Raw genomic sequence first — 14,512 nt, forward strand, 5'->3', positions numbered from 1 at the left:
GAGGCTAGGGGAAGCTGAGCTGACTTCCAGCAGATGGCGCTAAAAATGTTCCTTGAGGGATCAACTGAAAGTGACCGATCTTTACCCGAATTAGCAAGGCTACGGTAATCACTTCCGCCAGGTCCAGCGCATGGTGTCGGAGATCCCTGGAAGGAAAGGATTGGACGGTTTTCTCTGATGACTATCCTGTTCCATCGATCGTTTTGCATGTGATGTTGGGAGGGGACCCAAGGCCATGACCTCATCCTACAGACTAAATTCTCCTCGTCAATAATTCATCCCCATGGAGGGTTCCCCTCGCGAGATATACTTCCCGCATTAGTTCTGTCCGGATGCAACAAACCAGGAACACCAAAGCTATGACGACAGGCCTCTCTGTTCATTTGGTACTTTTGGTCGTATCTACCGGTGCACAGACTGTGTGGCGGCAGCGAAAATAGATCTGCCAGCGGTCGCCCCAAATAATGACCAACTTAATCAGGCAGACATAGTTGACTGATTGCAGCTCCTGCCCGGCTATTGTGTGAGCCACATTGATTTCTTAAGTGTACGAGCTTTTATGCAACATAAAATCACTTGGGAGCGCAGTGGTGTCTGGTTTAGATCTCTGAATACAACGAGAGAACGCTGTGGCCGGAGCGCTCGCTAAATCCCAAAGCGGATTAGCATCCTCGGGAAATCTTTGCATGGCGCGATGTCCCAAGCTTTTGACCGGCTCTGATTGGGTGAGGCGGACGCACTGGCCAGTATCTCCATACAGAGTACTTACTAGGTAGGTACTGGCAATACCATCACATTGACCGGCTTGACGAAAGTGACAATCTACGTATTCTATCGCTGAGACACATTGTCCAACCCCTCTTCACCAACTATCCATGAAGTTGTTTTAGCCCCCTCTTACAACGGCCCCCCAGATGTGTCGCTCGCTCTGTATAACGGATCCTCTGCACCAAAGGGCAACAACATTCTTGAATTCCAGGCACTGTGACTGTATCGCGATTGGAAGGCTGGGAAGCAGTGACTCATGCACCGGCTGATAAACCCAGCATCCGGAGCTTAGGCTTTGCCGCAGCCCCAGGAAGCCTCTTAACGTTGACGGGTCTAACCTAACAACAGGGAAGCCACCAGACCAAGCGGTCCAAGGGCGACCAGTTGCTTTTAGCGTACATCAGTCTAAGTATTTCTCGGGCATCAGCCGGCACTAAAAAGTTACAGCAAGGGCCCGCGAATTCGATCTATCCCAAGCCTGAAACGCGTGGGAGACATGTCACGCGCTTGCATGGCCTCTGAAATAGCTAGATATCATACAAGAAGCGTCTTGTGAAGGACAATGATCACTACTGTGGGAAAGAATTATCCGGCGCGCGTTATCCCGGCTATTGATCACTAAGAAAATGGTTGGTCATCCATCGTTCGCCAATGCTTCAGCCGTGAACCTATGTCTTCCCTGGGAACGGAGAACTCAATCTACATACTAATACCATCACTAGTGGTGTACTCACTCTTCTGACCCACTAGAGCTATCCTGCTTCTACTAATCAACCATCATATTGTACAGGGGGGTCCGAAAAAGTGCTTTACGTCTCTTTCAAAGTACATGTTATACTGGCCCCTTGGGGGCTATCTAGGTGGGACTTCACTTACGAATTCATAAAAGTACCGCCGAGTGGCTATTTCACACGACGCCACAGAGGCCTGGTAAAGGGCCATGGTACCAGTACTCTGCTGACTGTTATGGTTGTTCTCTATATTCGATGACCACGTTCAATAACGGAGTTGGAAATACGACAACTATGGGGCTAGATGGACAATGTGGGGTGTTGTACACAGCCCCAGCCAGCAAACAGGCTTTCAGACTTGAAAGCGTAAGGAGTGTATTTTCAGAGCACACCGTTAATATCGGAAGAGTTCTATCAAAAAGACATATGGCAGCCAAAACAGCTCTACTGTGTCACAATGGGGTTGGAGAATGGTGGGCCGAAAAGCGGATAATGGGATCGACAGCGCCAAAAGAGATGGTTCAAGGGCCGTTGCGACCGTTGGCTCGCCGTCGCACCTCGCTAACGTTTTCGCTGACTGCGCTCTATCAATATTAGGATAAGTACAGCTGATGGATACCGGCAATGGGGGATGGGGTGGGACCGGGTCCTACGATCGCTCAAGGATGGTCAAAAAATCATCATCCAGTCCAGAGAGGAAAGTGAGCGACAGCGCTTCGACCATTATGGCAAGAGCCCAGGATGCGAGCGATCGCATCCTCCTCAACAGTTACCTGCTCATTGGTGCAGACATCGTGTCATGAGTCCATTCGAATTTTGATACTCCTCTCACTATTGCCTGCCACCCCTTTCGCCATCTGGGGCTGGTTACTGACGCTCCAACAGCCATTACAACGCCAAATACGTCTGTATTAGTGAGGGGAATCCTCTTGATACTTTCTACACTGACTCGTAATTCTTGGTGTCTGACCGACGAGTCATCAGTCAAGGATTTGCAGCTGTTTTTACGACCAGATACCTCGGTATAGTGTGTAGACGCCTCTCCGGGTCATGCCAAAGGTACTAATGCGCCCAGTATTTCGATCTGCTAGCTACGAGCTATTTCTGCACAGTCCTTTGGTTTGACCTGGCCCTTGTTGTTTTGCATAAGACGGGCCGATTGATCATGGGCCAAAAGGCTGGCACAGCTCTATGGGCCGGAGAAAAAGCAGCAGGGGGGTAGGGAGAGCTCCAGTGTCAAAACGGTAGTGGATCCATCCCGGTAAACTCTCCGACGACTTATCCCAAACCAGGAAGTTGACAGCTGGGGTTTCGTCAAAAACGGCTAAACCCGATGTTTTCACCTCTGGCCTGCTTTGTCCTTGGACTACCAAGACTTGGGTTTCCTGCAGGCCGACCGATTGGGAGCGCGTTTAATGACGCTAACGGTCTCCGCCAACCACCTAGTATGGTCTCTACTGAGTAACTTCCCAAATTTTCAAGTCCACTAAAGCCCATTTGAGGGAATAAGTGATCTCTCATCGAATACAGGTGCAGTACTTTCAAGATCAGTAAGTTCCTGAGTACTGCCTAGTACCCAAAGATTCGCTAGGTAAGTAACAATGGTTATGAAATATTTCCATTAGGGATTCAATTGCTTTATATGCAAGAGAGAAAGAAGAAACCCGGGCCAATGACCACAGTAGAGTTCAGAAGGGCTTCCTTCCAACCGGCAACAACACTCACCCATACACGATTCAGTATTAACTATGTCCCTGGTCATGCTTGTTCATCGAGTCGGAAACAGAATGTCCTACAAAGTATTCCACTGTGTTTAAAACGACTTCGATAGAGAGTGCTGTTACAGTCAAGTATGTACGGTATTGTGAGTACAGTTGCTGAGGATAGCCTCGGCCTCCTCCTTCCATTTAAGGAGTCCAGGGGATCAGACGGAGGGCCGGCCCACTTGTCGTCCATTCCTCTTTCACCATTCCTTCAGCACCCCCTGGAAGACACGTGAAGTGGACCATTCTTTATCGGCTCCATTCATTCTCCCGTGTTTGGCGTATTGTGTACCAAGATTCGACTGGAGAAACCCTTGTCTTGGTGACGAATTCGACAGATGGCCCTGTCAATCATCGGAATCCTTTACAACTAAGGTGTCTGTCCCACCCATGGGTGGCTATCTGCATGGCTGATAGAGAGATTATGAACGAACAAGAGGGTGTATAGGACCTTTGAGCCACAGTGACGATCGCCACTTCAAGTTTGCATACAGGTTCCAGGGTCAGCTCGACACGAACGAATCTTATGAAGACCATAACATTGTCAAATTTCTTGTCTACAATGGGGGCAAGAAGAAAAGGAATGTACAAAAAAAGAAAAAAAAGAAAAAGAAAAAGAACAAGTAAAAAAAAATACAATAAGGAAAAAAAGAAAGCAAGACCGCATTATTGTGTGCCATAATAGTCTAACGGTCTTGGGTAGGGTGTCCCGCCGTCTTCAAATTTTTTCCACACTTCATTTTTTTTTTTTTTTCGGCCCTTGTCGCCTCATCTTGCGCCGGCCGCAAGACGGATCTACTTCGGCTCTCGTGCATACCCCGAATTGAGTCGTAAGCAAATCCCGAAACATCGATGGTAACAGAGATCTATAATCATTACTTCTCGAGCATCTATACTCCAATATTGGCACCGACGAGGCGGTTGGCCGATCCACCAGACACGGTTCCTCGAAGGGAGCAGGAGTGGATAAGAAAGAACAAATTAACAGAGATTAACACGACCGCAGAAAAAGAGGCTGCCCTCTCATGAATCATGTAGTGGCGCGGCCCAGCAGACTGCAATAGAACCGTTTGGGAGCCACAGCCATAAGATCGGTGTGGTGTCAAAACACCCGGTAAGCCCAATCCTGCTTTCCTTTCTCAGCAGCTCGAGTGAAGGACTTGGCGTATTCGGAGGCCGCGGCACGGTAACTGCCAGATACGCACACATTTCCAAGCCGTTGAACGTTGACTTTCCCCACCACATCTACGGACCCGGCTGTGGTGTGATCCACCTCTTTGGTGGTCAGGCCTGACGGATCACTGGGGGACGCATCAGCGCAAATCCGGAAGGTTAACTATGCATGGTGGCAAAAAGTACGCGATCTTAGTGAGGCATAGATACATGAGATTATCTCGATGACATGTCGAGGATATCAACTAAAGTACGTGAAATCTCCATATGGAAAGATGAGGTGGCGGATTTCGCATTCACTTATTAGCCAAGGCCATCTAGCCCTCCAAAGGTTGTCACCCGAAAAGGGATAAATTAAATGAACCAAATTTTTGGAAAAGGGCTGCGAACTGGGAGTCCCCGCTCGCTAGGTAGAGTACATCCTCAACACAGCATAATACAGGCTGAGTGGCGCGGTTCCCGGTAGAATGGATCTGATTGACGGGTTCGAGTTCATCTCTTGACTTAGCTCCTGGATTGTATTTTCGACTTTCACTCTCGAAATCCTCCGTCCCGTCCGGCTGGAAGCCCGCAATAAACCCATTACTGGAAACCCGTCGAATTTACCCGGCAAATAAGAAAGTGGGTACAGTCAGTGGACCCCAGCGCCTCTGGCCGCTTCTCCAGAAGAGAAGATTCGGAAGCTGGATAGAGAGAGAATAGCGAAAACAGGAAAAGACATGAAGACAAAAGAATAGGGGGAGGAGAGAGGATCCTCGAAGATTCCGTACCTTCATAGGATGGATCCAGTCAAGGTGTGGCTCCTGACTTGATAACGGCCGTTGATCATCAACCCGCCGTGGGTTGTAGCCTACAACGAACAGTACGGAAAAAACAGTGGCAGTAATCCTCGTCTCGACTGTTGCCAACTTTGGGCAGTGGGACTGTCTATCTATCGCCTAGACTTGGGTTTAGTTAGCGTCGCCTATCGACCATCGCTCATCGGCGGGTTAATCTGCGCGCGGATCTTGGGTGGTTGGGGCTAAGATATATGAGGTCCGGAGGTCTATCACTGGGACTAACGAACAGCCCACGGAGATGACAACCGGAACGGTGCTAGTATCTGACTGTTTAATGAATCGCCGTTAGCCCTCAGTCTCCATTTTATAGTGAAGCAGCGTCATAGCCTGGCTCTGAAGAGTCAGCACGTTGCGCCTGGGGCCGCTCTTCCACCCACCCACCACTCCCCTCTCTCCTCTCCAAGTCATCCCGTTGCCCTACTCACTGACTATTCAGTATCGACCCTCTGAGGATCCTATAGTGAAGAGCATTATTGTCGTTGATCCCGGACGCCATGCTTGCTGAGCTTGCAGCCTCGGATAGCCACCGCTGAAGGCAGCTATATTTACCACACGGTATATTAAGTGCGAGTCATGGAGCTTACAAATCAGCCCGCAAAAGGGGCTGCACGCCTGCTTGTCTGCCTGTCTTTGACTGCTATCTATCTAGTATTTACATCTAGATGACCATAACAAGGAACTTCTCAAGGCGAATGATTACGTCGGAAGAGATTGCATCATGCGCAAGTGGACGATTTCTTTGGGGGGGGGTCATGCAGGTGAACTAGTAGTATGCTCGACACGGGTCTCCCATAGCCAACACACAAACCACCATTACCTGACCACCACTATCTACTCATGTAGCACTGCGCCACAGCCAGCAATATACGACAACCAAACTAACTAGTCAGGCCAATGCGAATATTAATAATATGTGGCCATCTAAACTATCGATCGGGTCTCCATCATGTGAACAAGTAAGCATAAATTAATTTACCTAGTTACTCTTACTTCTTTCTGATCGGGTCTCCGATGCTAACCCATACGGAAGATAGAGAAATCCTGACTAGATTACTACCCTTCCTTCCTTCCTCCGTTTCCCCCCCTCCCCACTACACACTAAGAGTCTAAGACACGATGTAACCTGATCCCGATCGATCATGCCAGCAAGCCATATGGCTATGAGATATGCCTTTTTTTTCCGATCGCGTCAGACTATAGTAGTTTTCTATTATAGATTCTATTGAATTTCCTGACTCGACCGACTGAGCTTTCAACTTATTATTAATTTTTTTTTTATTCCCGTTTTGGAGGTCCACGTAAATTTACGACAGAAATCTTAGTTACCACATGATGCTGCCCTTTACCATGTATCATTATACTTTACATTCGTATTCTAGTAAAAGGGTTATATTACTTTCGAAAATATACGATTCGAGTTATTACGCATCTACTTTGCAAATGTATCTTTTTTTCAGGTAGTAGTAGTAAGTCTGTTATGCTTCACTTTTGCATTGCTTTGATGCTTTGATCATGGCCAATGAATTAGGAGGTATGATACTTACTTACCTATTGGTCCCTGTTTATGCCCGCAGTCACATAGAGTTTGAAACGACATGAAGAAGACGTACTTAGTAACTAGTAGTAGATGCATGAGTAGTATTACGCATAAGCCACTAATGGGATGCTAGAGTGCTGCATCCGCCTGACCGATCTAGCGAAGCTAGATTTATGTATCATGCTGCTGCTGGGGTGTGGATGTATGTATGTGTGTGTGGTCCAGATGCGTTCGGTGCGTGTTACCAGTTAGTAGTATCTCGCACCGGCCGATACCGCACAGCTTGGGATGACCTGCAGGTTCAATGGTCTGTAGATGTATTGTTTACTAGTAGATGTAGAAGTATTGATAGTATAGTAAGATGATATTGTCACGAAGTTAATCTACATATTTGTATGTACGTGTGTAGTATTTGAATATTGAAGTTACCACCCATCTTAATATATATATACCATCACAAAGTAACCACTCCACCTCACCACCATAAAACCTACAAAGTAAAAGGAAAAAAAGAACATAGAACCCAACCAAAGAAAAAAGACAACTATTCGAAAGTAAAGAATAAAAACCAGTTTGTCTAAACAATACTCACACACACACACGTAAATTTGCAATAACAGCATACATACATACATACATACATACATACACCATCAAATTCGGTACCAAACTTTCCTCCAACAAATTAAAATGTTGAATTAATTCCTGGGCTGGCGATTCCAATCTCACCTAGTTAGTTCACTTTAGTTACAATTTTGCTTAGCCTGGACCCGAATAACACGTGGATAGGAAACCACGGATACACCCGGCTTATGGGATCTAGAACTGGAAACTTTAGTACTGCACCTACCTTTGGACTGACGAAAGCTGACAACCACTGACAGGTAGATAAATGTAGATCTTAGTACATAGTAAGTAGTAAGTAAGCAGGTAATAGAAACGGACGGATATACGCTATTATTTCCGATCGGATCGATTGGTTCTTCATTTACTTTTCTTGGTAGTAGTATTTATTTTTGTCTTTCTTTTGATTAGTTGTTTAATTAAAATCGAGGTATTGGTATATATCCACATCGTTCGGGTTTCGGGATATGCATAATTGCTATCGCCGGTAGTAGTAGTAGTAGTCGTAGTAGTAGTAATTGGAGCAATATGACAGCATGTAGTAGGACTATACTAACTTCGTAGTGCGTGTTGCTATCGAATTTTTCCCGCTCGGTGAAGTGGGAACTGGGAACGACCAACTTATATTTAGAAATGTCAATAGAACGGCGACCCGAAGACGGGACTAACTATCTAAGTATAAGCAGTAACTTAACTAGTAGTAGTCAGGATCAAATCTGCAGAAGAGAGGGGCCGGGAAATGAACGATGATGATATTGATGATGACACTTTACTTTAAGCAGGGCCAAGGGGAAATGAAGTAACTCCAATTTCATCTACGTATCTATCTACTAAGCACAAGTAGGTAAGATCCCGCAAACGAGGTCCCCGAGATGGATAGATGGATGGGGTGGGTAGGTGTGGATGTGAGTGGATTGATTGTCAAGAAGGAACGAAGAATAATTTAGAGAGGATACGGGCAATCAATTTTAATTAATAGAAACAGAATAGAACAGAAGGAGAAGAAGAAGAATAAGGGAAGGAAAGAGGGGATTGGGGGGCCCGTCCTTAACGCCACCGGATGAATTCGATGGAGGTGTCAGTGGGTGTGGCTCTTGTCTCTCTGGTCGGTCCATGACAACCTGGTTGATTTGATTACAACGATCGCGATCGGCAACCTTCAATCAAAGCAACCGTGTTAGATTGGTTTTCCCCCCTCTCTTCCCCCGTCATTCCTGTTTTCCTTCCCTTCGTTCATTCCTTCCGTTCCGTTCCTCTCTGGTTGTCCGTGTAGGCAATCTATTCTTGTAAATTGGTTACTAGTAGTTAACTGTCTAGTTAGTAGATTAGTAGATTAGTAGTCGATTAGTCGACCAAGTCTATCTATACCAAATTTTATCTGACTTGAACTTGTTCCCACTTCCCTTTACTACTTTTAGTTACTCTACCATTGGAGTAATAGTAACTATTCTCCAGTTAAGTCGCTCTGTTTGTTCTGGAATGTTCAAAGTTCTCCATCACAGCCGTCTCTCTCCCCTGGATGAATGGCTCGGGAACTGAACATTCGTTCCACGGTTAGATTTCTGCAATCAGGTAATTTTTACCGACTTTGCAAAAAAACCTAGAAGCCAGTGGGTAGTTGTTCTGGAACACGCATTCCTTCCCTCGTTTAGATCAACTAGTCGAACTAAATCGATGGGATGGGGACGAACCCGATGGTTGGAGTAAGATAGAATTTCTGGATAAGATTCTCACACGGCCTTTCATCTGGAACCATACCTTCAGACTTTCGACCTTTCCCCGATCGTTGCCGGTTGACGGAATACCAAGAAGTTTGGAGAGAAGAAAAAGCGAAAGGGAGAATACACCCCGAGGGGAGAGTCAGACCCCTGGCTGGCCTATCCACAATGGGAAAGGATATGACAGCTTCCCTTCTTCCACACACACACACACACACACTCACACACACACAACCCCCCCTCTTCTCTCCCCCTCCATGACAGCCACGGGGAGACAGAGAGGGGAGAGAGGGTCCCCATCGATGTCAAAATCGGGGATCCGCTGTCATTGGTGAACCTACAACAAGAAGACCAGGGGGAAATTTTCACTTGCCGAGCTTGAAATTTTTTTTCCCTTTTTTCATTCAGTGTTAGTATTATTATTATTATAATAATGTTATTGTTTTATTTTTCTGTCATGCTCCAATATTTCCATCATTCTTGTTTTGGTAGCCGTACTACAATCGGGGACTTGGTTATGGATCGTATGATAATCATGTCCCCGATGGTCCGGATACAGACTACTTACTACACACTCGGCACGGCGAACACTCTGCTGATTGACAATGAACGCCGACTCTCCTCCCTCTCTAGGAAAGACAATGGAAGGAATGGAAAAAAGAAGACCCCTTTTATCGCTTCCACATTCTCTTTTTACCCCCCTGGGTTTTCTTGATTCTTGGAGGGGGAAGCGGTTCTCGCTCTTGTTATTTCCGTGTCTTGGCCGTTTGGCTTGGCCTTGGTACAATGGGCGAACACCACACGCGTGTGCAAAGGTCATCGCAGGTACATCCGACCAGAAGCTCTAACTAGTGTCTGCTTGGTTTTTGTCATACAGGCTTTTGGTAATTTGGAATTCGTAATGCTGTTATGTTATGTTGTAGGTTCTTTGGTTTTCTCTTGTAACAACTACGTATGATCTTGCCTTTTTACAATTCGGAACCGATCTACTGTACCATCCGATTGGAAAAACTGGGTTTGCTGCATGAAAAGTATGGCATCTGTATTTGCTCTCTAAACGAGGGAACCGTCAATCAACAACCGTGGCCGACTTGAATGCGCTCGCACCCCCTCTACCATCCTTGTTTGCCTTGGCTTATGTCCTCTCCGCAGGCAACATCGATCGGAAGGCAAAAAACTCTCATGCTCATCACATGTGGTTTCTCGATAGCAGGAAGCTTATCGCCAGTACGCGTTGGCCACGGAATTGATATAGTCGATCCCCTCCTTCCGCCACGTGTCTGGCTCCATGTAGCTGTAGCTCGTGACATTCGCATCAAACACCAGATCAACCGGCTGATCCTTCCCGTACGGTTGCCACTGCACATCGGAGTCCTTGATGCCCGAATTAGGATCTAAATCGTGGATGAACGATGCCCACATGCTGGTCATCAAATTGCTTAGCTGTACGTAGGACTCGGGCATCCCTGCGAATGGCTTTCCGTAATGGTACCCAAGTCCTGCAATGTTGTTGAACACAAAGGCAACCTCTTCGAAATGGGTGGCGCCAGACAGGATGGGGACATCGGCCGCGCGCATGTTGAATCGATAGCAGTACGCCGGCGTCGAGGTCTCTGTCCACGCCTCACATTGTCGCCGCCGGTTGGCATGCATTACATAGTCCCCTGCGTATGCACAGGTGCGCCGCCATTGGTAGCCTTCGGACGGGACTCGACTGTCTCCGAGGAATTCGGGGATACCCAGTGCTGGATCATCGGGGTAGAGCTGCAGGATTTCCTGGGCGATCGTGGGGGGTAGCTGGAATCCAGATTCGCCATCTGCATGTGAGATTAGCCCTTTTGCTGTCCTGGGGTTCTTTCAGTATCTCAACTGATCATCGTACATACCTGTTAGATATGCATAGAACTCCTCTGTCGTGTTAATACCCGTGGGACCGAAGGCTGTTCCTTCGTCGGTATTGGTACCTGCAAGAATAGGGACTTTGACGAATTCGTGCTTGTCTAGCTGGAGGCTACCCCATTCTCTGATAATATCCCCATCAATGACAGGCCCGAAGTTGAACTCCGAGTTGCCACTTGTGGTGTTGAGAGCAGCGTTCAATTTCTCGAAGGGAACTTCGCGCAGACACTGCAAAGAGTCTACTACATTGGAGCAACCGACTTGGGCCGCGAGCTCATCATAGAGCGCTTGGTACCCGGTATAGTTGCCTGGGCTAGCAGTAATAGTCGCTCCCGATTCCATGATGCCTGCACGAAAGAGCCCGTCGTCTCTCCCGCCGTATGCTGCAAGGTGATAGCCAACGGACATCGCCCCGGCGGACTCGCCCCAGATGGTGATCTTCTCTGGGTCTCCTCCGAACGCTGCAATATTCTCCTTGATCCAATGGAGTGCTAGCCTCTGGTCCCTGATGCCTAGGTTGGTATTCCCAGTGCCCCAGACTTGACTGGAGCTCAAAAAGCCCCATGCCGAAAGGCGATAGTTTAAGCTGACTGCAATGAATGGCTTCCCTACAATGCGATTGTCACAAGTCAGAATAACTCCACAACCCTAAACGTAGACATACCGATTTTATAGGAGTTGGCGACAATCGCGGACATGTTGTAGCGCTGGTCAGCACTGGATCCCTCATAGAAACCACCGCCATGTATCCAAACGCCCACAGGGAGCTTCGAGTTCTCATTTGCAGAAGAATCGCGGATGACATTCAAGGTCAGACACGCTTCGGACTGTGGGTACCAAATTGAATCGGTCTAACAGATACTCCCATTAGCTGACACCTATAATGCCAGGATCAGCTTGAAGAAGGCTTTGCGCACTTACCCCGTATCCTACACAGATGTCGGAATACTCCTTTGCGTCGCGCTCTCCACTCCAGCTCTCATTCAAGGACTGAGGCACCGTGAATCGCAAGTCACCCAAAGGTTGCTGAGCATACGGCATTCCCAGAAAGAAATCTTGCTGGTATTGTGTATTCGTCACTCCAACATATGTGCCGTTGCGAACCTGGGCCGTAGGACTGGCTGCGGAGCGGGCCACTTTAGTTGGCGCCGCATTGCCCACGGCAAGTAACGCGAGAAGAGCAACAGCGAGTTTTGGCATCATTAAACAGACGAAATATTTGCTATCTGCGCTGGCCCGACAGCAATTGGGGGTTTGCTGGGGCGGCCATTATAAGGAAAGGGTCCAACATGTGGGGAACTAGGATGGATGCACCCCGGATAATTCAATCCATGCCAGCTTGCACCTGGTGCATTAGTGGGGGTTGTCTCCGGGGTTCTGCCGGGAGAACATGGGGTGAGGAATGCGGGGAATCGCGGCATTGAAGGCTCAACCGCCATATATAACTCGCTCCTGGCAGGATTGTCGACCGAGATGTGGAGCTATAGAGTCATAGGACACAGCTGGCACAGTGACCTCATGGTCAAAATGGCAGATCGAGGACGTCCAAATGCCGAGTCTTGATTTGTAGACATGCCGATTATTTTGCCGGAGCGTGAGTTGTATGGGGCCTTTCCGGAAGGTAATTTCACGCGACGGCTGGATGAGCACCGTTCACGGTGAGCTTGTGGTGATGTGGACTGACCTCATGCCGGCGCAATAAATAAATCTGGTGCATCGTATATAAGTCAAAGAGCGGAAGCTGATCGTGTTTACACCCTGAAGCAGACCCGACATGGAAGCAGACGCGATACAGAGAGATGTGGAAGACGGGAATGGCAGACGAGGCGCCAGAGAGAAAAGAGACATGCGGGTCGCTTGACCGCCAGTGCCCAAAATTGGCAGATGCATCATGCATGTTTAGGCTCAGAGATAACCCAATTACTTGTGTGGCTCTTATTAGGCAAAATTCTCACTGTCTTCTACCAATGGTATAAGAGAAGCCTCTAAGCTATGGCATTGACACAGGCTGGCTTTGTAATCACATCCGACGAGGAATCGCTTTGCGTATAGAGGCTAGCTCGTCCGGTGCAAGGCATTCTCATTGTTGTACATGGACAGGAAGGGGCCCAGGCGAGAACGTCTCCACCAAGGCTAGAGTCGTACGAAGGGTCATGTTAAGAAGGGTGTGTGAGCTATGGTGTTCTGTCGGACAAGCATATGAGCTGAGCTGACGCTGTTCTTATTGTTCCTGATTCCGAGAGGCCCATCCAACACCGATGGTGCGAAGCAGAGTGTGGTTATGCATGGAAATCTTATGCTGCTTCGTTGACTTGCCGTCCAAAATTTCGGCAGATGCTATCAGGAGCTTGCAAAAGCTTCCCATGGCCCTCTCACGCACTGACGGGAGCGAGGGGTATACTCGTGGCACAAGCCCATCATTGGCATTGTAACGGTAACACGTTCAGCTGGCTCGTTGGTCTTATATCAGAGTATTGCCAGTACAGGCCTTTTCTTAAGCCTTTGTTTCGAGTGCCGCCTGAAATTATGCAGTGTCTCTTCCAATAGACCATGGCCTGATTGCCAGTTTATGCTCTATCTGCCAAATACCTAAAAGAAAAAGGCTTTCGATGACTCGTATCCTGATTATTTGCCACACCAGTAAACTGCATATCATGCCAGTACACTGGGGCAAAGAGGGGGAACATACTGAATTCTGGACTCCGTCTGAATATCTCCAGGTGCGCAAGTGAAGACGGGGTTCCTTTCATCAAAATCCAGCTTTTGTGACGAGTGAAGCAGTGTCCACAAATCTTTCGACACGGTTCCTCAAAAATTTTCTTTGAAGGCATCAAGTATGCATTGGATAATACCAAACCAGGCGGTCCCCCTGACAGGCTTGCCCGAGCCTTCCGACGAAGTTGATTCTGTCATGGCTGTCATTCATGGATTTTTAGCTGCACTGAGAACCAAAAATCCTGTTGACTTCGAGAAATACTGTGTTCGGGCAGGAGGAATGTCTGTTTGGCCACCATCCCCCACCCTTCCTCGCTTTTGTACCATTGGGGCTTTCGTGGAGCAAGTGACACGGATTCAGGACGAAATCGACGAGCGCATCTGGGATCCAGAGGTGAAGGTATACTCGCCTGGAAACATGGCTGCAGTATGGGCACCTTTTCGGGCAAAGGTCAATGGGGTCGTGCATCATGTGGGCGTTGAGCTTTTCGTTCTTCATAAAGTCAACGGTGTATGGAAAGTGACAGGGCTAGCGGATTCATGTCGGCAGCCAACAGAGGAAGAGAAGATATTGTTACCATAGTGGCCAGGAGCGAAAGATGCCTGGATGACGGAATTGGGGAGTTTGGGCCATCGAAGGAGCGGGACGGTGTTTGAAATAAATCAAGACAGGAAAGTCAAGATTATAGTTGATTGATGGATCACATGGCAGTCAGCCGCGGCCCTTTTGCGGAGCACATTGAGG

The 14,512-nt window shown here is 47.8% G+C and overlaps 2 protein-coding genes across 2 annotated transcripts; one reads left to right on the forward strand and one right to left on the reverse strand.

Moving 5' to 3' along the window:
• Window positions 1–10,371: 10,371 nt before the first annotated feature.
• On the reverse strand, window positions 10,372–12,252 carry AtWU_04548 (cholinesterase; the record flags this gene model as incomplete). Its single annotated transcript, XM_035499659.1, has 4 exons — window positions 10,372–10,970; window positions 11,040–11,660; window positions 11,717–11,903; window positions 11,974–12,252. The coding sequence occupies 4 exons, from the start codon at window positions 12,250–12,252 to the stop codon at window positions 10,372–10,374; spliced, it is 1,686 nt and encodes a 561-aa protein (XP_035355552.1).
• Window positions 12,253–13,888: 1,636 nt separating this feature from the next.
• AtWU_04549 (uncharacterized protein) lies at window positions 13,889–14,350 on the forward strand (the record flags this gene model as incomplete). Its single annotated transcript, XM_035499660.1, has 1 exon — window positions 13,889–14,350. One exon carries the CDS (start codon window positions 13,889–13,891, stop codon window positions 14,348–14,350), a length of 462 nt encoding a protein of 153 aa, XP_035355553.1.
• Between the last annotated feature and the right edge of the window lie 162 nt (window positions 14,351–14,512).

This window comes from Aspergillus tubingensis, assembly GCF_013340325.1.
Source record: "Aspergillus tubingensis WU-2223L DNA, scaffold_6, whole genome shotgun sequence".
NCBI classification, from domain to species: Eukaryota; Fungi; Ascomycota; class Eurotiomycetes; order Eurotiales; family Aspergillaceae; genus Aspergillus; species Aspergillus tubingensis.